This window comes from Mustela nivalis (assembly GCF_964662115.1).
Source record: "Mustela nivalis genome assembly, chromosome: 5".
In the NCBI taxonomy this organism is placed as follows: Eukaryota; Metazoa; Chordata; class Mammalia; order Carnivora; family Mustelidae; genus Mustela; species Mustela nivalis.
Window position 1 is genome coordinate 42567978 of NC_139024.1, and position 22586 is coordinate 42590563.

The 22586-nt window shown below is 34.9% G+C and overlaps 1 protein-coding gene across 8 annotated transcripts in view; it reads right to left on the minus strand.

Moving 5' to 3' along the window:
• Window positions 1-22586, minus strand: part of ZNF292 (zinc finger protein 292) — a 96017-nt gene that overhangs the window by 25528 nt on the left and 47903 nt on the right. For 5 of the 8 annotated variants that reach the window (XM_082730627.1, XM_082730628.1, XM_082730629.1 and 2 more), the window contains 4 exons: window positions 20542-20696; window positions 20082-20160; window positions 17701-17836; window positions 718-920 (listed from right to left, as the gene is read on the minus strand). In XM_082730627.1, the coding sequence (XP_082586753.1) occupies window positions 718-920; window positions 17701-17836; window positions 20082-20160; window positions 20542-20696 (573 nt within the window). Of the gene's footprint in view, window positions 1-717; window positions 921-13260; window positions 13386-17700; window positions 17837-20081; window positions 20161-20541; window positions 20697-22586 lie in introns of those variants that run through there. The other 3 variants (XM_082730631.1, XM_082730633.1, XM_082730632.1) reach the window with 3 other exon arrangements.

The window sequence follows — 22586 nt, forward strand, 5'->3', positions numbered from 1 at the left end:
TGTCTCCAATTTCATTTTGGAATTATGAGTTCTCCAAAATCCAAATTCCCATTTGGACCATGATTCTATCTCAGAATTCTATAGTACAAAACAAATGCATGAATACTATGCTTTATGCCAAACTAGAAGTAAAAAAAAAAGTAAAAAAAAAAAAAAAAAAAAAAAAAGCGTATGTCTCACAGAAAATAAAACTTTACATTAAATATGCAAATAAAAATTTCATCTTAATATATATAGATACAGATCTATACATACGTGTGTGTGTGTGTGTGTGTGTGTACACTTCTCCCTAGGAATACATTATGCATGTGTGTGTGCATATGCATGTGTATAAAACAGAGAACATATTTTTAGGAGGAAGTCATATAAATTCTATAGTTACTTAATTAGCCAGTTAGATCTACAAGTATCCTGAAGTCAGGTAAAACTAAAGTTAAGGTCCAACTGCTGACAAATAAAAACATCCTACTCAATTATTAAGCCACCTCCACCATCCCAGAATTTAATCTCAGCAGTAAAGATTCAATTCAAAAAAAAGCTAGATGAAATCAGTTTACATATAACTCTGAAAGCTGCTTAGAATCACTACCCCAGAGCATACTAAAATTTAAGATTGACAACAGTCCCTCACTATCTAAGAGAAGTCAAAGATATTCTAATTGAAAATTAACTTCTTCATTTTTAAAAATAATTACTAACAAAAGAAAACATACTCACCTCTTCGATTAACTTTTCATTTGGTGATGATGTACAAAGACAAACAAGGTAAGTTTGCTTAAAACTACCTTTTGTACCAATCTCTGGATGATCAGAACACAGCTTTGCTAGAGCAGTTGCTTGACTTAACTGATTGGTTTTGATTAGATGTTTAATTCTCATATCCAACAAGATGGGGCCCTCAAAAGCTAAAAATTCATTCACTTTAAAAAACAAGACATAATAGATTATTAACATTTGGCAATAATTCATTTGCAATACAAATACTCGGAATATCTTTTTTAAAGCACAGGAACTAATTTTTTTTTTTTTTTTTGCTTTGCAATTCTCTGTAACTGTCATGCTACTATGAAATACCTGACTTTATAAGCAAAAGAAAATTATATTGCTAACTTTTAAAAGTTGCATTAACTATTTTTACCCCTGAGAGTACCATTTAGAATGAGGTTAATTAACTTCTTTATGGTAAAAGTAATTTGCACTAAATTCTAATAGCCCATGCTATTAAAATTACACTAAATTCTTTTCCCCACAGCATTTATTCTTGAATATCAGAAGTTTGCATTCCTGGAGATCTGCAGTGTTGGGGCATTGCACACTTATATTGGTAACCACTGGATATTCTAGACAAGATTCAACTAAAATTGTGTTCAATACTGATGATGTATTTTTTATTTTACAATGGTGAAGTCTAATAGATATTTTAGAACAAATTAAATATCTACAGAAAAATAAATAAGGGGGGAGGGCTACTGAAATTTCTGTAGATTTGTAATTTTTAAAACATCGACCAGTAAACCTCAACATTTGCTTAAGAACCACTTACATATAATACATTTCTATTCTGAATTTCCTACTGCTTGTTTGATCAACTACAAATAAAATTTTTTATTTTTTGTGTTTGTGAGTGAGACTTTAAATTTTAACAAGTGCAAATTTAAACTTGAATTTCCTACTGCTTGTTTGATCAACTACAAATAAAATTTTTTATTTTTTGTGTTTGTGAGACTTTAAATTTTAACAAGTGCAAATTTAAACTCTTCCCTGTTTTCTTTACCAGAATAAGAAAATCATATTTAAAAATTTACTTGGTGATAGCTAGCCTAAAACCTTTGGAAGGTTTTTAGTAATAAAATTTTAAATACTCTAAATAAAACACACAATTTCTCTACTTATGAACAGACTGGAAGATACATCTAGTAAGTAATTTGTAGGTTAAAAGATGGAGAGTAAGAGATGTTCTTCCTTCTTTAAATATCCTTTGCTACCTGCTCGTACTTTTATTTTTTAGATTTAACAGCACTGTATTCCACTGTGAAAAGATTGTTCTATGTAACAGTATAATCATGGCTCCTCAGTATTAAAACCATGAACGTATAAGTATTTTAACACAGGATCTCAAATTCTATCCTTTTCTTTAAGTCTAGACCTTTGTACCTGCCAGACTTTATTCTACTCTCTGCCACATTAAATCAAAAAGTATGAAGACTGAACACAGATAAATAAAACTAAATGTGTAACTCTCTTGTGCCTCTGACAGTAATGTCTTACATATACAGGTTATTAACTTTTCTTTTTTTAGTATCACATGATTCCCCTTGCACAATTATATCACAAGTATCATTTCACCCTTCAGTTCACTGTCAAATCAAAACCAAGAAAGATTGTAAATGAAAATTTGAGAAAAAAGAAGTTAAAGTTTTGGCCATAAATAGTCATAGACTTAAAAAGCAACTTTACTTTCCTAATACAATAATTCTCTCAAAGGGAAAAACCCAGCAATAAAAAGTCTGAGAATTACTTAAAATACTCCCACTAGAATTCATAATCAACAAATTCTGAGGATTGTGGCAAAGAAATGATTTAAAGGTGGCAAGTATTTAATAAAACTGATGACACTGAATAGAATCTCAAATAGTCCCTAAAAATCTCAAATAGCAACATATAAATTAGAATGACAGATTGTGCAAAATAATTTCTGTGCTAATATACAGGAGAATATATGCTAACATAAAATTCAAAAACACAGACTTTTATTTTTCTAATGATGGGAAACCACTGCTACACTTAGGGGAAAACTGATTCATTCCAAAGAAATATAGAATCTTAGTGCAGAAGGGACTTTACAGATCATTTTGTCCAGCTCCATCATTTTTGGCAGATGAGTAAACTGAGGCTCAAAGAAAGTAAGTTAACTTCACAGGGTCATAAAGCCAGTTAATGACAGAACCAGGACCGGAATAATGGGTCTTCTGACTTCCAGCTTAATACAGTGGTGGGATGAGAAGAACATATTCATATTAAGTGTGTCTACTTCGGATTAGAATGGCACTTAAAGCAGTCAAGAGCTGTGAAGTAGCATTAACTGTTAAAGGAAACTAATCATGTATTCTGAAGCTCGGGATTCAAATGGATCAAAAGTAGATTACATACTAATACTCAGTTCAGAACCTGCTGAATGCTTACTCTCCCTGGCCTTTTTTTCATTTCCCCTTCACTGCTTTCCATTTCCCATTCCTTCTATCTTTCTCTACTTCTCTCCAATCCAGGACATGCTTTTTCTTACAGTGTTATAATATCACATCAAAGACTAACTGTTTTCAGGCTTGCCAGACTTACGAAAAAAGTTTTATATTTATCCCTGAGTAGCTAGTCACATTATACCTCATTCCCTACTCTGCTTTTCCCACTCCCATCCCAGAAAAATAAAAATATCCTGAATTTTACTTGTGTGCAGACTTTTAATCTATTTTCTCTATTTATGGACTTGAACAGAAACACAGGTTTTACCACATTAGAGTCTATCAAGAGAGCTGGATGACATAAAATGACAATGTAAATCAGTAATTTAGCCAGTTCAATTTAATTTAGCCAGTTCAATTAAGAAAGAATGGCTTCTTCTCATAGAATGCCACTTACATAGTATTTAAAAAAGTACTAGTTTCTACATTAAAGATAATTAGCTTTAAACATATTACAGTATCTAAATTCAATTTTTGTGACCGATCATTACACAAATATTCAATGAACATGTCCTATGCACCAAAGCTTAGACTAACTAGGTCCTGGACTTCTTCAAAGTAAAGTCAATTTATTTACTGTGCATGTATTTCCATGGCCAGATTTGCACACAATCTCCTCTGCAGCATCTCTGAACTAGCTATTTAGCAAGCATCTCAAACTCTGCATACAGACATCTCCATACCACAGTATCTATTATCTCAATTCACTTAGTCATGTTCAAGCCAAGAACCTAACAGTGGCCTTAAAAATGCTCTCTTGTGGGGCGCCTGGGTGGCTCAGGGGGTTAAAGCCTCTGCCTTCGGCTCAGTTCATGATCCCAGGGTCCTGGGATCAAGCCGCATGTCGGGCTCTCTGTTCTGCAGGGAGCTTGCTTCCTGCCATCTCTCTCTCTGCCTGCCTCTCTGCCTACTTGTGATTTCTCTCTCTGTGTCAAATAAATAAATAAATAAAATCATTAAAAAAAAAAGCTCTCTTGTGCCTTCTCACCCACATATCCAATCTACCACCTAACTCTGTTACTTCTAATGCCTAAATACTCCATCCCATTCACTTTTCTCCATCTTTACTCCTGCCATTCATCCATTCCTCCCGGCCTGTCATTTATCCATCAGACCACTTTGTACCACTCTGCTAGTTTTCTGCATCCACTCTTACAACATCACATCTTCTCTCAGGTTAAAATGCTCCAATATTTTCCCTTTGATTTCAAAGAGTAGATTCTGAACTTTTCACCATGGCCTACCTTAATTCGTATCAACTACTCCTTTTTAAAAAATAGTTTGTATTTTCTATTAAAAACAATTTAGCATTTGGGCAAGGAAAAAAAAAAAGGCATCCAAATTGGAAAGGAAGAAGTAAAATAATCTGCCTACAGATGACATAATCTTTTATGTAGGAAACCCTAAGAATTCAACAAAACAAGCAAACAATTAGAAAGACTTTAGCCAAGTTATAGGATTGAAAAATTAAAATACAAAAATAAGTAGCATTTTTATATACTAACAATGAACAACCTAAAAAGGAAATTAAGAAAACAATTCCATTTGTAGTATCAACAAAAAATAAAATACTTAGGAATAAACCTAAAGAAGAAAGTGAAAGACTTATACCCTGAAATCTACAAAACATGGCTGAAAGAAATTAAAGATGCAAGTAGAAAGATCCCCAGGTTTGTGGATTCAAAGATTTTTTTATTTGTTTATCTGACAGACAGAGATCATAAGTAAGCAGAGCTAGAGGGGGAAGCAGAGCTAGAGGGGGAAGCAGGCTCCCTGCTGAGCAAAGAGCCCGATGTGGGCCTCAATCCCAAGACCCTGAGATCATGACCTGAGCCGAAGGCAGAGGCTTAACCCACTGAGCCACCCAGGCGCCCCCATGTTTGTGGATTCAAAGACTTAATATTGTTAAGATGTCCAGCTACCAAAACTTTGTAGATTTCAATACAATTCCTCTCAAATCGCAATAATTTTTTGCAGAGAGAGAAAAATTCATCCTAAAATTCGTATGAAATCTCAAGGGACTCCCAAAAGCCAAAACAATTTTGAAAAAGAACAAAGTTTGAAGTGTCACACTTCCCTCACTTCAAAATAATTCATAAAGCTACAGTAATCTAAACAGTGTAGTACTACCATAACGACAGACATATAGGCATAAAGGCAATGTAACTGAGCAAAAAGGCCAAAAACAAACCTTCACAGACATGGCCAAATGATCTTTAACCGGAGTGCCAAGATCACTCAGTGAGAAATGGACAGTCTCTTCAACAAACAGTGCTGGGAAAACTCATGTCCACATGCAAAAGAATGAAGCTGGACAATTACTATATAACTCAAAATGGATTAAAGATCCTAATGAAAGACCCATAACTATAAAACCCCTAGAAGAAAACAAAGGGGATGATAAGCTTGAAGACACTGGGCTTGGCAAGGATTTACTGGATATGATACCAAGGTATAGACAACAAAAAGAAACAACTGCAACTACATCAAACCTAATTTTTTTAATGCATCAAAAGAAAGAATCAACAAAGTGAAAAGGCAACCTACATAATGGAAGAAAATATTTGCAAATCATGTATCTGATAAGGGGTTAATATCCAGAATATATACAGAATTCTTGCAACTCAACAATAAAAAAATCAAATAGTCCTATTACAAAGTGGGTAAAGGACTTAAAACAGACATTTAGCCCAACAAACATATGAAAATGTACCCAACTAATGATGAGACATGCAAATCAAAACTACAATGTGGTATCGCCTCATACCCATCAGAATAATTATTTAAAAACAAACAAACCTAGAAAATACTGCTGGTGAGGATATGGAGAGATTGGAACCTTTGTGCACTACTGAAGGGACTGTAAAATGGTACAACTTCTATGGAAAACAATCTGGAAGCTCGTCAAAGTTAAAAACAGAACTACCTACCATATGATCCAGCTATTCCACTTCTGGGTATGTAGACAAAAGAAGTGAAAGGAGGGTCTTCAAGTGATATGCATATGCACCCCCACGTTTATGCATATGCAGCCCCACGTTCATAGCAGTGCTATTCACAAGACCAAGAAGAGGAAGTAATCCAAATGTCCACCAACAGATGAATAAACAAAATGTGGTATATCCATGCAATGGACTATTATTCACTCTTAAAAAGGAAGAAATCCTGGGACATGCTACAACATGGATGATCCTTGAGAACTTCACGCTAAGTGAAATAAGCCAATCACAAAAGGTGAATATGATATAATTCTACTTACAAAGGTAACTAAAGTCACAGACACCAAAAGTAAAATGGTGTTTAACCAGGGACTGGGAGAAATGCAGTAGAGGGAGCTGATATTAAATTGTTACAGATTTTTAAAGAAATTATTGGGAAGCCTGGGTGGCTTAGTTAAGTGTCTGACATCAGGTCAGGCCATGATCTAAGGGTCCTGAGACTAAGCCCCAAGTCAGGCTCAATGCTCAGCAGGTCATTACTGACCTCCCCCTACCCTTCCTACTACTAATGTGTAATCTCTCTTACTAAAAAAAAAGTTACAGAGTTTTAGTTTTGCAAGATGGAAAAGTTCTGAAGATATGTTTTACAACTATATGAATATACTTAACAATACTGACTACACAATTAAAAATGATGAAATAGTACATTTTGTTGTATTTTTTTTACCACAGTAAAAAAATAAATCAATGTAGCACTGTCACAAGTATCCAAACTTAGAAATATAATAAAAACACACACACACACACACACACACAAAAATAATAATAATAAAAACACAACACTTCAAGATGTACTTAAGTGGTTCTTAACCATGGCCGCATAATTATGTTGATCTTATAAAAAGCACTGAAGCCTGGGGCTCAAACCCAGAGACTTTGGTCTGAGGCAGGCCTCCAGCACTGAAATGCCTAAAAACTCTCTAGGGAATTTTTTTTTTTAAAGATTTTATTTATTTATTTGACAGAGAGAGATCACAAGTAGGCAGAGAGGCAGGCAGAGAGAGAGAGGAGGAAGCATGCTCCCCGCCGAGCAGAGAGCCCGATGCGGGACTCGATCCCAGGACCCTGAGATCATGACCTGAGCCGAAGGCAGCAGCTTAACCCACTGAGCCACCCAGGCGCCCTCTAGGGAATTTAAGCACAGACAGGACTGAGAGGCACTCCTCTAGGAATCTGTATTTCAGAGTCCAAATTACAAATTAGGGGTAGTCTTAATCTTTACCCTACCACTCACTCTTTCTTGAGGGAGTATATTTATAAGAAATATAATTTTTTACTTAAAAGACTTCAGTATTTCTTTTTTTTTTTTTTTTTTTAAAGATTTTTATTTATTTATTTAACAGACAGAGATCACAAGTAGGCAGAGAAGCAGGCAGAAAGAGAGGAGGAAGCAGGCTCCCAGCTGAGCAGAGAGCCTGATGCGGGCCTCGATCCCAGGACCCTGGGATCATGACCTGAGCCGAAGGCAGCGGTTTTAACCCACTGAGCCACCCAGGCGCCCAAGACTTCAGTATTTCTTAAATCAAGATGTTTGCTTTTTCATTAAATCTGAAACTTTATGGTCATTACTTGATTATGGTAAAACTTTATGATTATAACTCATTTTTTGACATGGTTGCTATAAAACAGAATTTTTATAGACTAGAGGTGCTTGGGTGGTTCAGTTGGGTTAAGCAACTGTCTTCAGCTCAGGTCATGATTCTGGAGTCCCTGGATCTGCCTGCATTGGGTTCTCTGGTCAGTGGGTAGTTTCCTTCTGCCTCCCCTCCCAACCCCCCACTCCAAGTCTCTTACTGTCTCTCAAAGAAATAAAATCTTTTTTTTAAAAAACTGAATTTTTAAAGACTAAAAAAAATTCCATGCCACAGATGAACCCAGTTAGTATGTAACACTAAAATTTTCATGTGAAATAAGATTTCATTATGAGTTCTGAATTTAATTAAGTTGACATATTTATTCATTAATGCTACTATAAAATACACTCATTAAAATAGAACGCTTAAAGATGTTTCAAAAAACCAATGAGTGTATTTTTTTTTTAAAGATTTTTTTCTTTATTTATCTGACAGAGATCACAAGTAGGCAGAGAGGCAGGCAGAGAGAGAGGAGGAAGCAGGCTCCCCGCAGAGCAGAAAGCCCAATGTGGGGCTCGATCCCAGGACCCTGGGACCATGACCCGAGCCAAAGGCAGAGGCTCAACCCACTGAGCCACCCAGGTGCCCCACCGATGAGTGTATTTTAAAAACATTTTTAGTAAAAATGAAAATCTGGGGGTCACTACATTTATATTTAATTATATAAGAAGAATATAATATTAAATACAAGTATGTCATCAATCAAAAATGGAAGTGAACACTTTTATAGGTTTTCTACAGTTAAATTCTATCAGTTTAATTCTATCCAGCCACTGATCCTCAAGGATCTAAGGGTCATACATAAGTAAATGGCAGTCTAGTTTAGAAGTGATTTTTAGAAATAAAATATAGAATGTTCCATTCAATTATTTTTTTATACCAAGACAAGGTCAATTAAGGGCACAGAAGACAGGAGGAGCTAAGGCCAAAAAAAAAAAAAACCCAAAAAGGGAAAATCAAACAACAAGAAAGAAAGAAACAGAGAGAGAAAGAGAGAAAAGAAAAAAAAAACTACACAAAACTAAAGAGAAACAAGTCAGGCCAACTGTATTTCTAAAAGTACTTAATACAGTCTTTAAGGTGCTCTTTTTAGTGACTTTCTGTAAGAAATGTCCTAACACAAAGAAACTGCTAACAGATTTAAATCTAATTTTCAGGGTCACCTCTTCTGGCCTTCTCTGTATAGACATGTAAAGCTCTACATACACACATGAAAAATACACCAGAAGTATCAGAGTGAATGCAGCTCCATGTAATCAGATCTGACCTCATCCTATTTACCTGGGAAGTATAAGTTATCACCTGCTCTCTCCTCCCATCTTCCCACCCTTCAAAATATTATATCTTACGCATGCTAACATCTGATAAACCAGGGAACAATTTTTCCACCTTCAATTTTAAATGTAAAGTTTGTTACTGAAATAAAGACTTATTTTCTCACAAAATTCTTAAGGATTTTTAAGTACTGTGGTAAAGCTTAAGCTTTAGAAATTTCCTTTGAGGGAAAAAAAGAAATTTCCTTTGAAAAAGAAGGGGCTGGGGGGGGGGGGGACTACAGCTTAAGATTAAGAAAGGACTGGCAAGCTAACAAAAATGTGATTTGTGCAATTGCAAAATATCCCAATATAGAAGCATAAGGGACAGGTTTGAAGGATTTCAGTGTGACTGTAATAGGGCACTCTCAAGAGTTTAGATTATAAAATGATGACATGTACAAAATGGAAAGCAGGCTTAGGACTAATGATGCAGTGTTACAGACCTGGTACTGGTCTATGCTGATACTAACCTATGCAAAATGTTATTAAGGCTAGAATCCAAAATGATCCGTAGCTTACCAAAAATGTTGAGAACAATCAAATTGGCAGAGGTGGGTGACTTCTGGAGAAAGACTATTTGGGTTTGACTAGTATTATTTATGATGACAGAGAAAAAGGAGAATTCCTCTAATGGTGGTTCTGTTAATAAGCTTTGGATTTAAAAGGGCAGAACAATGGAACAAAGGAAAATAGATGGGAAAAAGTAATTTTCAAAATGGGGCTAAGCAATACATATAATCCTGAATAAATTTCAAAATTAATCATATTAAAAACATGGCCTGTGATTGTTCAGAAGATATGTGACTGTTAAGAGCCAAGACAGATTCACTAAACATAAACTAGGTTACACTTGTCACAAAAATTATCTCAATATGTACTGGAGACCCAAATGTTAAATGTGAAATTATAAAACTTCTTTTAGAGAAATCTATAGAACTCTAGATTTGATAATACCAAATACCAGTCACTTTACTTTTTTTTTTTGTATGGATTTTTTTTAGATTTTATTTATTTATTTGACAGAGAGCACAAGTAGGCAGAGCAGCAGGAAGAGGGAGAGAGAGAAGCTGGCTCTCCACTGAGCAAGGAGCCTGATGCGGGATTTGATCCCAGGACACTGGGATCATAACCTGAGCTGAAGGCAGCCACTTAACCTGAGCCACCCAGGTGCCCTATATTAATTCATTTTAATTCCAGTTTAGTTAACATAGTGGTAATGACGTGTTTTTTTTTTTTTAAGATTCTATTTATTTATTTATTTATTTGTCAGAGAGGGAGAGAGGGAGGGAGAGCGAGCTTGTGCGCACGCACATGTACAAGCAGGCAGAGTAGCAGGCAGAGGGAGAGAGAGAAGCAGGCTCCCCGCTGAGCAAGGAGCCTGATGTGGTACTCAATCCCAGGACCCTAGAATCATGACCTGAGCCAAAGGCAGCAGCTTAACCAACTAAGTCACGCAGGTGTCCCATGGTAATAAATTTTTGGGTAAAACACCAAAAGCATGATCAATCCACAAATGGAAAAATTCGTGTAGTTGAACTTCATTAGAATTTTAAAATTTATGCTCTGTGAAAGACACTGTTAAGGAAAAGCATCAGTCATAGACTGAAAGAAGTTATTTGCAAAACTCCTATCTGATAAAGAACTCGTATCCAAAATATACTAAGAATTGTTATAACAATAGGAAAACAAACAAACTGATTAAAAAAAAGGAAAAAAAACCTAAAGGGATGCTCATCAAAAATACACAGATGGCAAATATGCATATGAAAACATGTTCAGTACCTGATGTCATTACAGAAATGCTAATTGAAACAGAAATGTAGTATTATTACAGTATTATTACAGACCTATTAGAATGGGTACAATTCCCAAAACAGGTAATCCCAATTACAAATGAGGGTCTAGAGCAACAGGAATTCTCATTCACTGCTGGTGAGAATACAGAATGGTATAGCCACTTTAGAAAACAGTTCGGCAGTTTCTTACAAAGCAAGACATAGTCTTACCATATGAGCGAGCTAGCAATCTTTTTTTTTTTAAAAGAACAGAATCTTTATTTATTTTTTTTTTTAAGATTTTATTTACTTATTTATTTGAAGGAGAGAGACAGCAAGAGAGGAAACACAAGCAGGGGGAGTGGGAGAGGGAGAAGCAGGCTCCTGCTGAGCAGGGAGCCTTATGTGGGGCTTGATCTCAGAACCCTGGGATCACGACCTGAGCCAAAGGCAGATGCTTAACAGGTGAGCCACCCAGGCGCCCCATGATCTAACAATCTTACCCCTAGTATCTACCCAATTCATGTGAAACTTATGTCTGCCCAAAAACTTGCATGCAAATGTTTATAGTAGCTTTATTCATAAACAGCAATGGTAGTAAACAAGATGTCTTTTAATAAGTAAATGAAGAAACTGGTACAGTCATACCACATATGATATGGTATACAATTCAGCAATAAAAAGGAATGAGCCATTAAGGTATTCAAGACATAGATGAATGCCAAGTAAAAGAAGCTAGACCAAAGGCTATAATTATATGACATTCTCAAGAAGCCAAAACTACAGAGATGGTAAACAAATCAGTAGTTATCGGGTGTTTAGAAGAGCATTCAGTGGGTGAAGATAGTTGATTTTTTTTATGTATGGTAGTGAAACAATTCTGTATGATACTGTAATGGCAGATACACGTATATACTATGCATTTGTCAAAGCCTATAGAACTTTGCAGCACAAACAAGAAATCTTAAGGTATGCAAATTTTAAAAAAATATTTAGGAGGTTGGGGAAGCCCAAGATGAAATGAATACAGGGGATAAAAAACCTAACTGTATTACAAATGTTATGACAGAACTTCACTGAAAGAGGTAGGAACTAAAGTGCCTGCCAAAGATATGAATTCAAAGATTCATATCTTTGAATGAGTGGAGTCTATAAGAAAAATGGCAAGAGAAATTGTACATAAGCATTATATTCTAATCAGTAAAGTTGTTTTCCACAAAGGTATGTGTTATCAATTCTGAAATCACTATACATGTACACTAATGCTGATAATTAAGTATATAGATAGCAAATGGTAAAAGGTCAGTCTGAAAAGACTGTGTTAGTGCATGATTCCCATTATAGGACAGTCTGTTGAAGTGAGAGGTTACAGATAAGCAAAAAGACAAGACTAGAGTGATTCTTTTGGTATGGATTAGTGGAAGAAAGATATCAGTATGGACCCTCCTATTTAGTCTGATGTAAATACAGCTGGTTACATATGGAAATAGTTACAGATGTGTCTACACACAGATTAGTACACCTACATATAATTTGCTTTGTCTGTTGAGAGGACCTAGAAGCAATGACACCCTAGAAACAATGTCACTTCAGTAGCAATAAACACATCCAGTTATCAGGTCTTGGTTTCTATTACTGTTCTCCAAGAAAAAAGAATAATGGCTCCTTGAAAAAACAGCTGATTCTAGGACTGGGACAGGAAATACGTAAAGTAAGTTGGAGCACCTTACAATGCCAGAAAGCAAGAGAGTACTCAAATAAAAAATACAACCCATAATGACAGGGGTATATCCAAAGGATACAGAAATTAATAAATAAGAGGATTCCCAATGGCCAAAGCTGGGACAATCTGAGTAACGAAATAAAGTAATATTGGATTATGACCAAAGTATAAAATGAATATTCATTAGTCCATATAAACAAATGAATGGGGGAAAGATAAAGCTGTGTAAATTCCAATAATCTGTGTAGATACTGCCCTCCTCCAGGATGTAGAGCTTAAATTTCACCACTTAAGTGTGGGCTGCATGTAGTAACTTCCCTCCAAAGAGTATGGTATAAAAAGGGAGAAAAAGAATAACTTTCAAGTGGAGAAACCTGACAAAAACACTACCTCAGCCAGGTGATCAAGGCTAATATCAACAATGAGAAGTCATGTGGACAATATGTACCCTTGATATGATGTGATAACAATGGCATTTTACCTCTGTGATCTTCCTCCCCAAATCCATAAGTCCAGTTCTAATCATGAGAGCAACATCAGACAACTCCCAATTAAGGGACATTCTACAAAATACCTGACCAGTATTCCTCAAAACTGTCAAGGTCATCAAAAACAAGGAAAGTCTGAAAAATTGTCACAGCCAAGAGGAGCCTAAGAAGACATGACGACTAAATGTAATGTGGTATCCTGGATGGGATCCTGGAACAGAAAAAGGACATTAGGTAAAAACTAAGGAACTCTGAACAAAGTATGGAAGTTAGTTAATAACAAAGTATAAATACTAGTCTATTAACTGTGACAAATGTATCATACAATACAAGATATGAAGAGTAAAAAAAATTAGTAGTGGGGTATAGGCGAACTCTTCACAATTTTTCTGTAATTCTAAAACTATTCTAAAATAAAAAGTTTAAAAAACTATAAATTAGCTCATACTAACCTCAGTATTAAACATTATTGCTTAAAAGAACTCTAGCAAGAAAAAAAAAAAAGAACTCTAGCCAAATACTTGTTATGGTGTTAGGGTCTTTCATCAAATCCTTATATATACAAAAAAGTAAAATCATGGAGCAGACACAAGGAAAAACAGGCGTATTTTATCAAACAACCATAATCAGAGTATTGATTAAGGATTGAAGGCAAGAAGGAAGATTTCTGTTAAGTATCTGAGAGGCTATGTTTCTGGACATGACCATTTTATGGTTATTTTCAAGGACCTGGATGCCAAAAGAATATATGTTAACAAGAGGCAACTGGTAAGGGCAAGCACCTTGAATAACAAAATCAAGACTGAAAAGAATGCTGAAAAGTTGCAAACACAGAATGAATCTAACACTGAAATTAAGCAGGGGGGAAAAAGCAATGCTTTGTGTGCCAAAGGAAAGTATAAAAATGTAGTTGGTAATTTAAGGGTACTGTTTATTTTTAAAATTTTTTGCGTGATTAGTAATTTCACGGACCTGTACGAATAATATGGCTACCCAAAAAATTTAATGTCATCTTAAGTCACACTAGAAGTATAAATTGTCAGAATGAAAAATCAGAGAACCAATGACCTCAAAGTCAGCCAGATCATATTCAGGGTACACATTAAGTTCTGAGAATTACGTATTAAAGAGATCCAAAAAATGCATTTTAAAAACCTTGCTATGGCATGAAAGGAAGGGCTTACACTTTGTTTAGCATGGCTCTAGGGGTAGTACTAGATCCAAAAGATGGAATTCTAAGAATGTAGTTTACAGAATTTTTATAGTGAAGAATCACAGGTTAAGAATAGACTGAACTACACAGCAAACCATCTCTCTAGCAAATAAACTAGTGTTTAAGAGAAGGCCAACTGGTGTGTCTGGGTGGCTCAGTCGTTAGGCATCTGCCTTCAGCTCAGGTCATGATCCCAGGGTTCTGAAACTGAGCCCCACATCGGGCTCCCCACTCAGAAGGAGCAGGCTTTTCCCTCTTTCACTGCCCCTGCTTTGTGTTCCCTGTCTTTTTGTCTGTCAAATAAATAAATAAAATCTTTAAAAAAAAAGAGAGAGAGAGAGAGAGAGAGGGCCCATTTATTTGTCAGTGATATTTAGAAGGCAGTTAAAATTGGGTTAAAAAAAAAATTAGCATTCATTGTCTTTCCAATCCTGAGATTATGACCAAAGAAAGATAAAAGTAATAAGTAAGCATAAAGTTCCTTAAGAAATTCAAAGGGCACCTACTTGAATTGTGTAAATTTAGTTATTAGAGTTACTTTATTCTAGGATGCTAAAACCTTAATAGTGAAACCAGCATTTCCACCCACCCTCAATCCCCCAAGTTGAAGAGCATTTCTTGGACTAGCTGGGTTTTAGTGAGTCCAAATTTAGTCAATTAAAAAAAAAAAAATTCTGGGACGACTGGGTGGCTCAGTAAGTTAAGCCGCTGCCTTCGGCTCAGGTCATGATCCCAGAGCCCTGGGATCAAGTCCCACATTGGGCTCCTTGTTCAGCAGGGAACCTGCTTCTCTCTCTGTCTCTAGATGCCACTCTGCCTGCTTGTGCGCTCACTTGCTCCCTCTCCCTCTCTCTCTGAGAAATAAATATTTTAAAAGAAATCACAATTAGGTAGATTACTGTTCAAATACTACATCAAACCTCCAAAGGGTTCACTATAAACAAAGTAATGAGCATAGCCTCCTGAGATGTATTATTCTCTAAGCTCTAGTTTTCTTCAAACTTGCTGTAGTTAAGTTAAACTAAGAGACTGGGTATTTAAAGCTAAAAGTTCCCCATCCTTCTGAATCATCACATTTGATAATGTAAATAAATTAATATTTGGTGTAAAATGTTAATTCCTTCAACTTTTTCAACATACACTTCTAGCTTCTGTGATTATTCATAAAATGACTCCCATCAAAGAGACATTCTAAATATCAGAGAACCAAGTAAGGATTATGGCTGCAAAATCTGTCATTTACCATCTGACTGCTTCACTTAGTTTTATTAAAGTCTGGCTACCTACAATCCACTGCTATTTTAAGAAATTCCTCTTGGTTGAATAATCCAAATTACTCTAGTAGCTAAGTAAGGCAAAGAACAAGAAATAAAGCAGCAAAGAGATGGGCAGAGACTTTGCTAACAGAAATGATGTTAGAAACATTTAAGCAAGTAAGGAAATGGAGCACATATTCTTTTTTTTTTTTTTTTAAAGATTCCATTCACTTATTTGGCAGACAGAGATCACAAGTAGGCAGAGAAGCAGGCAGAGAGAGAGGAGGAAGCAGGCTCCCTGCTGAGCAGAGAGCCCGATGCGGGGCTCCATCCCAGAACCCTGGGATCATGACCTGAGCCGAAGGCAGAGGCCCTAACCACTGAGCCACCCAGGCGCCCCTGGAGCACATATTCTTTTAAAATAAATTTTAAATCTCTGCTAAGGTAAAGGTTCCATTTTTCTGTTTTAGTGTAATGTGTGAGCTCAGCAAAAATGCTCTTCAGAAACTGACAACAGAAAAAAGGAGTTAGTTATTTAAGCTAGGTGCAATTTTATTAGGCTAGGTGCAACAGGTCATGATTTAAATGAAGAGAGGTCCTGACTTCAATTCCTGGCTCTGCCTCACAACACTGGCAATGTAATACTGAAAAGACAACCAATCTTTCTGAGCCTCCATTTTCTCATCTGTAAAATAGGGATAATAAAGATCCTACCTTTTTCACACGATCATCAAGGTTAAATGAAACCATGAATATAAAAGCACATTTCAAACTGTTAGGAACTATACAATGTAATCTGATATTAGTAGTAATATACTATATACAGTATATCCAAAAGCTGAATAGATTAGAAAGTATAATTTGATTATAAGAACAAAATCTTAGTGGTATTAGTATACTGGGAATGTAACTAATATGCCAAAGGCAAAAAAAAACTAAGATTCTCAATTTTAAATGTTGTTCTTATTATTAATTTAAATAATGAGAGTCCAGTTCCCATTTCTCCAAAGTCTTGAGAATACTGTAATATTGTGAGAATACTGTGGATATCTACCATGGCAGGGGGTACTAAAAATAATTTGCCTGTGAAAAGTAAGAAACAGGTAACATTGCTAGAACTATCAGGAAAGCACAGAGAAATTTTAAGAGGGGAGCCAGGTAGGAAAAATCAGTTTGAGGAGAAGTTTGGGGATTGGCTGGAAGGTATCAATGTATCAGAAGACTTCACAAGCAACAGACCTAACTTCTTTCTCAGAGCCTTCACAATTTGCTACCACATAGCAATATATCTAAGGTTTGCCATCCATCAACAAGCAAAGCAGCAATGAACAAGAGAAGAAGTTTATTTACTTCTTCAGTTAAATACCTTGGAAAAAGTTTGGGTGAAATCTGGGCACTTTCCTAAGTAAATTTCAAGAAAAGTACCAAAGACAGTAACTATGCTCTTCTTCATGGTATATAAAATTTTTGAGCTCTGAACATTAAGCGTTTACACATATTACTCGTGATTTAACCATCTACTTCCAACAGGGTATCTGCCAGTTGAGTTTAACTGGGATCTTTATTACCCAAGCTCATAAAATAACAACAAAACAGAATAAAATAAAATGGAGTGAATAAGCTATTGAGAAAGAGTACTAATCTTAGAGGGAAGACTTGAGAGTTCTAGGTTTAATTTCTTTCTCTATTTTGAGGAAAATCATTTAACTACCCTACTTCTGCTTCCCCATCTGTCAAGTAAGTTATCAAATACAAGCTAGATTGCCACCTGTCAGGATATTGCCGAGGGAATTCCTCTATGTGAAAACATGTTGGGGAAAAACTTTAGTTTTTCTGTTACTCTAAGACTGTGTAATGTCCTATAAATACATCTTCCCCCAAATAAAAATAAGGTGAAGGGCCTCAAGTACCTCAGCTAAAATTTAATTGAAGGGTCCTTCTTTGGGAAATCTTGAAATGAATTATATTTATCAAAACAATTTTAAGTATTTATTTTTTTCTAGTCTAATGGTTTTTTTTTCTTTTTTTCTTTTTCTCTCTCTCTCTAGAAAATTTACCTTTATCCTTATCCAATGGTTCCTGGGAAAGTATAGTGCACAGTACCGGGTTTTTCCACACCCCAGTCTCTTGAGCTAGAGTAGCTAAAAAATGCAATTCACAGCTGCCATTCTCCATCAGCTTTTCATGAGCTACCTATAAATATTAAATAAACATCCAAAGAATTACAACAGATTTTAAAAGCAAGCTTATCAAGCTCTAAATATAATACTAAACTTTTGAAAAATCAGACTTTTATCTTAAAAATTTCACATCACATTACAAAGTGCTGAATTCCTTTACTTCCGATTCTTAAAGATGAATCTCAAGAACTGTATCATTTGTAACTTTTAAATAAATACAATGTATTTCTAGAAATAAGTCAAAATTATTTTTCCCCCAAAATCTAGACCAAGAACAGTTACTTCTGAAGGAAGCTATCAGAATATCCATAATATAAAAGACCTTACACATTTTATATCTTGTGTTAGTAAAAAACTTTTTCCCAAAAAGACTACCATTAATAAAGGACAGATCTGCATCAAGGCCTAAATGACAACATACACATATTCCAATAAAAGGGACTTAGGAAAACTAAATGCATGGTTTTTCATTTATTCATTATATAGATTTGGCAATATTCTATTTAAAACTGACACTAAAACTTGATTACTAGTTGTTTCCAAGTGTTCACGCAATTAGCATATTCTTCAAGACCTGAAAGACCAATGGTTTTTATTCAATTCAGAAAATGTTTATTGGGAATTTCTACGGGCAAAGGACTAGGGAAGAGAGCAAATGGTCCCTGCATTTATGGGGCTTATCCTCTAGTGGGGTAAAGAAAGTTAAAACAGTAAAACACAGGTAAAATGAAACAAATGCTGTTAAGCAAATACAAAATAACCCCAAGGGAGCTCTGAAATGAGAGCAAAGTGTCATGGAAACTCTTAAAGCTACATGCTATGTTTATTCAAAAAGTTTATTCCTCAAAACCATAAACTCTCCCCACTGCAACAAGTTCCAGTGCTTTAAGAAAGTTTCTTCGAACAATTGCTGAAATCTACCATATAAGGATTTAAAGAGCTATTTCCTTCTCATTAACCCATATGAAAAAGTATCAACTAGTGCTACTGTTTCAAAAGGGAAAGTTTAAAAGTTATCATATGCTGACAAAATAGCATAAGGAATTCAGTATTGTATTTGTACATAAACAACTTAATTAATTCTGAGGTAGAATGCCAAACAATTAAAAGTTCTAAAATAATTATTTGCCTAAAAATAAATACTTGCTGGAAAAACCACCTAAGACATGAGTTACTGATACTCTGAAGTAGAAATTACGTGATCAAAAAATTAGTTGCAATGTAACAAACACAAGACACCTTCATTTCAACAATTAATTATGTGTAAGACACTATGTGGAATCCTATGATATTAAGATATAAATCCTTTCCAGAATTTTGCAATTGATTAAGATTTCAATGATTAATATTAAAACAGGAAAGCTGACTTCTCTACCTAACTACAGTTTATTTCACATGCTTCTGAAATTTGCAACTAGTTCTCTTTAATCGCTACAGGAAAAAAATTTAAAAACATAACAAAACAAAACAACAAAAAAAAAACATCAAGCCAAACATGTTTTACGAACTCTGGCTAGAGAAAGAGAAATACTTTCTAAAACTAACTAGTAAAATCATTCTTTTTAGTTAATCAATTAATCAAAACTTACTTGAAGCTATAGTATATCCAGCACAATCTAGTGCTTGAAACAAAATTTAACATTCTTGAAAATACTCCAACACAACTAAGTACTAAATTGTGTAGTACTTCTGTAAGGTAGAGTAACAGCACTAAACAAGAGAGACAAAGCATGTGTTTTCAGTTACAGGCGAAAAGCATGGATTTTGAAAAAAAGAACCCTGATTCAAGTAACTACTCTGTAGTATTAGCTGTATAAATTTGGGTAAATATTTTAAAGTATGAGCCTCAGTTTCCTCACCTTTAATATGGGAAAAATACAACTTCCCCCACAAAGTTTTCATAAGGATTAAATGATATATTAAATTCATTTAAGGCACATTGCAGATTTTCGGCAAGTAAACTGTTTCTAAATACAAATTAGGGCATTTTCTTTTGTTTTCCCTTACTGGTCTGGCAAAGTATTAATTAACTGATCTTAAAGAACACTGCAACAATATTGAATCAATCTATTTAAATGTATATCATCATTTAACACACATTTATTGAACATCTAGCATATGAATGACACCAGTGTTAATAAGAGTTGCAAATAATGCCTGTTATTACTTAGATGGTTTGAAGTATAACCAAATAATTTATTAATAAAGAAAAAGGATATGATATACCTATATGAAATCTAATAGGTAAATGTTCTCACCTGCACCAGTGTCTGAAACTGTTCCCACTGTTTATCTGATAACTCAACAGGCAGACACAGTAAAAGTTCAACACAGCTTCTAAAAAACAAAAAATTGGTAAGGATACAAACATTTATTAAAATTCAAAGTAAAATAAAACAAATAATCCTTGTATCAGCAGATACCCCATAACTATTCTATTTAAAATTAAACTATCCTGAGATACAGAATTAAAACAAAAAAGCTTGATCTAGGGGCGCCTGGGTGACTCAATCGTTAAGCATCTGCCTTCCAAACAGGTCCTGGTCCCAGGGTCCTGAGATAGAGCCCTGTGTCAGGCTCCCTGCTCCTCCCTCTCCCACTCTCCCTGCTTGCATTCGCTCTCTAGCTGTGTCTCTCTCTGTCCAATAAATAAGTAAATTCTTTAAAAAAAAAAAAAAAGCTAAATCTAATTTTTTATTTACTCAAAGGTCTACTCACAATGCCAAGCGTTCCAGAACCAACGCTACATTTTCACATTCAGAGGTAAGATAAGGTCGCGCTTTAACATAACTTTGGATAGCCACTGTGTATACCTCCAATAAAGGTAAAGGATCTTCTGAAGTTTTCCATTTCTCTGCATATTCAAGGAGTGTCTGTTTTGGAAAGAGTAATAGAAAGTATTCAATGTAAATCAAAATACACATTGGTTCATCAACTGTTTCTCTTTCCTCCCTGAGAAATCTTGAAAAATATTTATAAAAACAAAAAGTAGCTTACACTGATTAAAATATTAAAAGTAATAAAGCCATAGTCTTATTTCCAACAGCTGTTCATACGAGAAAAGATTAGTGTTAATTATCCAACAACAGCATCATTTCATGAAAGATGTTAAGTACTGCAAACATTATCTTCTTTCTAACTTCTTCTGACTTCTTTCTCTAGTCAAAATGCCACCTTTCACCTCAAAACTGCTAAGATTTAGAAGTTATTTTAAAAAAAAGATACCTAGACAAGCTTCACCAGAAGGGAAGCAGTAAAGAATTTCAAATATTTACATTTCTATTTTTCATATAAAAAGCATAAAATTCAACACCTAAAATAAATTGCAAACAGCTAGAAGACATGTAATTTTTCAGTTAATAAAAAAATAATAGTACAACATATTACTATTTTTATGACAATCTTTATCATTTAAAAAATTTTATGAAGAGCTTCAACATACATAAAATCAGTATTAAAGATATTAAAAATTATAAGATTAAGTAACTTTTGGAATAAAGTGCTTATTTTTTTGGAATAAAGTGCTTATTTTTTTTAAATAAAAAACTCTTTATCTCTTAGTAAAGCAAATATTTCAAATATATCTTATCAGAATTATTGAAAGTAAGAAAACAAAACAACAAAACCACCACCACCCCTGATGTTTATCCTAAAGAAGAGGTGGAAGAAACTGGCAGCAGCATTTAAAGACACCCACATTTAAGACTCCACAACTATTAAAATAGCGAATTACTAAAAAGTATTATCTAAAAAGTTCTATAATTATACTAACTGTTTTCATAAAATAGAAAACTGCCATAATTGGTTCTCTTCACACTTCAAGATTTAAAACTCCTCTCCCCACATCTGGAAATTCAGGTGCCCTTTCCCAGAAAAGAGGGTATTTTGGATGAAAACTCCATGAGGGCTTACATCCTCTGGCATACAGAAGCAGCTTTTAAAAAATATGTAGATAGGCAGAAGAAAGGTAGGAAAGAAGACAAAAAGGAATGAGGAAGGAAGAACTTACAAACACTCAAAACACTGCCTTGTCCTCTCTAGTCCCTCTAACAGCAGTAAGTGATCAGGGAGAATAAGGAAGAAAGAAGGACTAAAAGGAGGAATCTGGTGAACTGAAGAGCAACACAGTAACAACTCACTCTCTGAGCAGTCATATATTCACAGACCCTGATCCTCTCCAAGTTGGACAGAAATGCAGGTAACCTGGAGATCCAAACTTGCCACTGATGTCTAAAGCGAGGGCAATCTTGTGGGACTGAGCCTTTAAACTGGGAGGTCTGCCGCTAAGTTCAGGGAGTTAACTGTCAGAATTCAATGGTAAGAAATCTAAGTTGGTGTTGGAGAGTTAGAGAAAGGGTATAGAGAAAGAACATGTATTTCATGTTAGCAGTAAAAAGAAAAAAATCCCTCAACAGAACTTGTATAAATATCCAGCCCTGTGTATTCTCCCTCTCCTCCTGCCCTTCCCCCTGCTCGTGTATGCACGCATGCTTGCTCACTCTCTAATACAAATATAATCTTAAAAAAAAAAAAAGAATTTATAAAATCTAAACCAAACCTACCAACTGAATGGAAATATCTGCATTTTGGGATTGTTTGTAACCATCTTTCTATTTCTACGAATGAAACAGAGTATAACATTCTGTTTTTAAAGTTGGTTTTAATGTGTTCCTTGGACATTTTATGGTGATGTGGCAGAGGATGACCTCACATATTCAAGAATTTCAGAATTAAAAACTGTGCGTTACTTCAGCTAACACCTG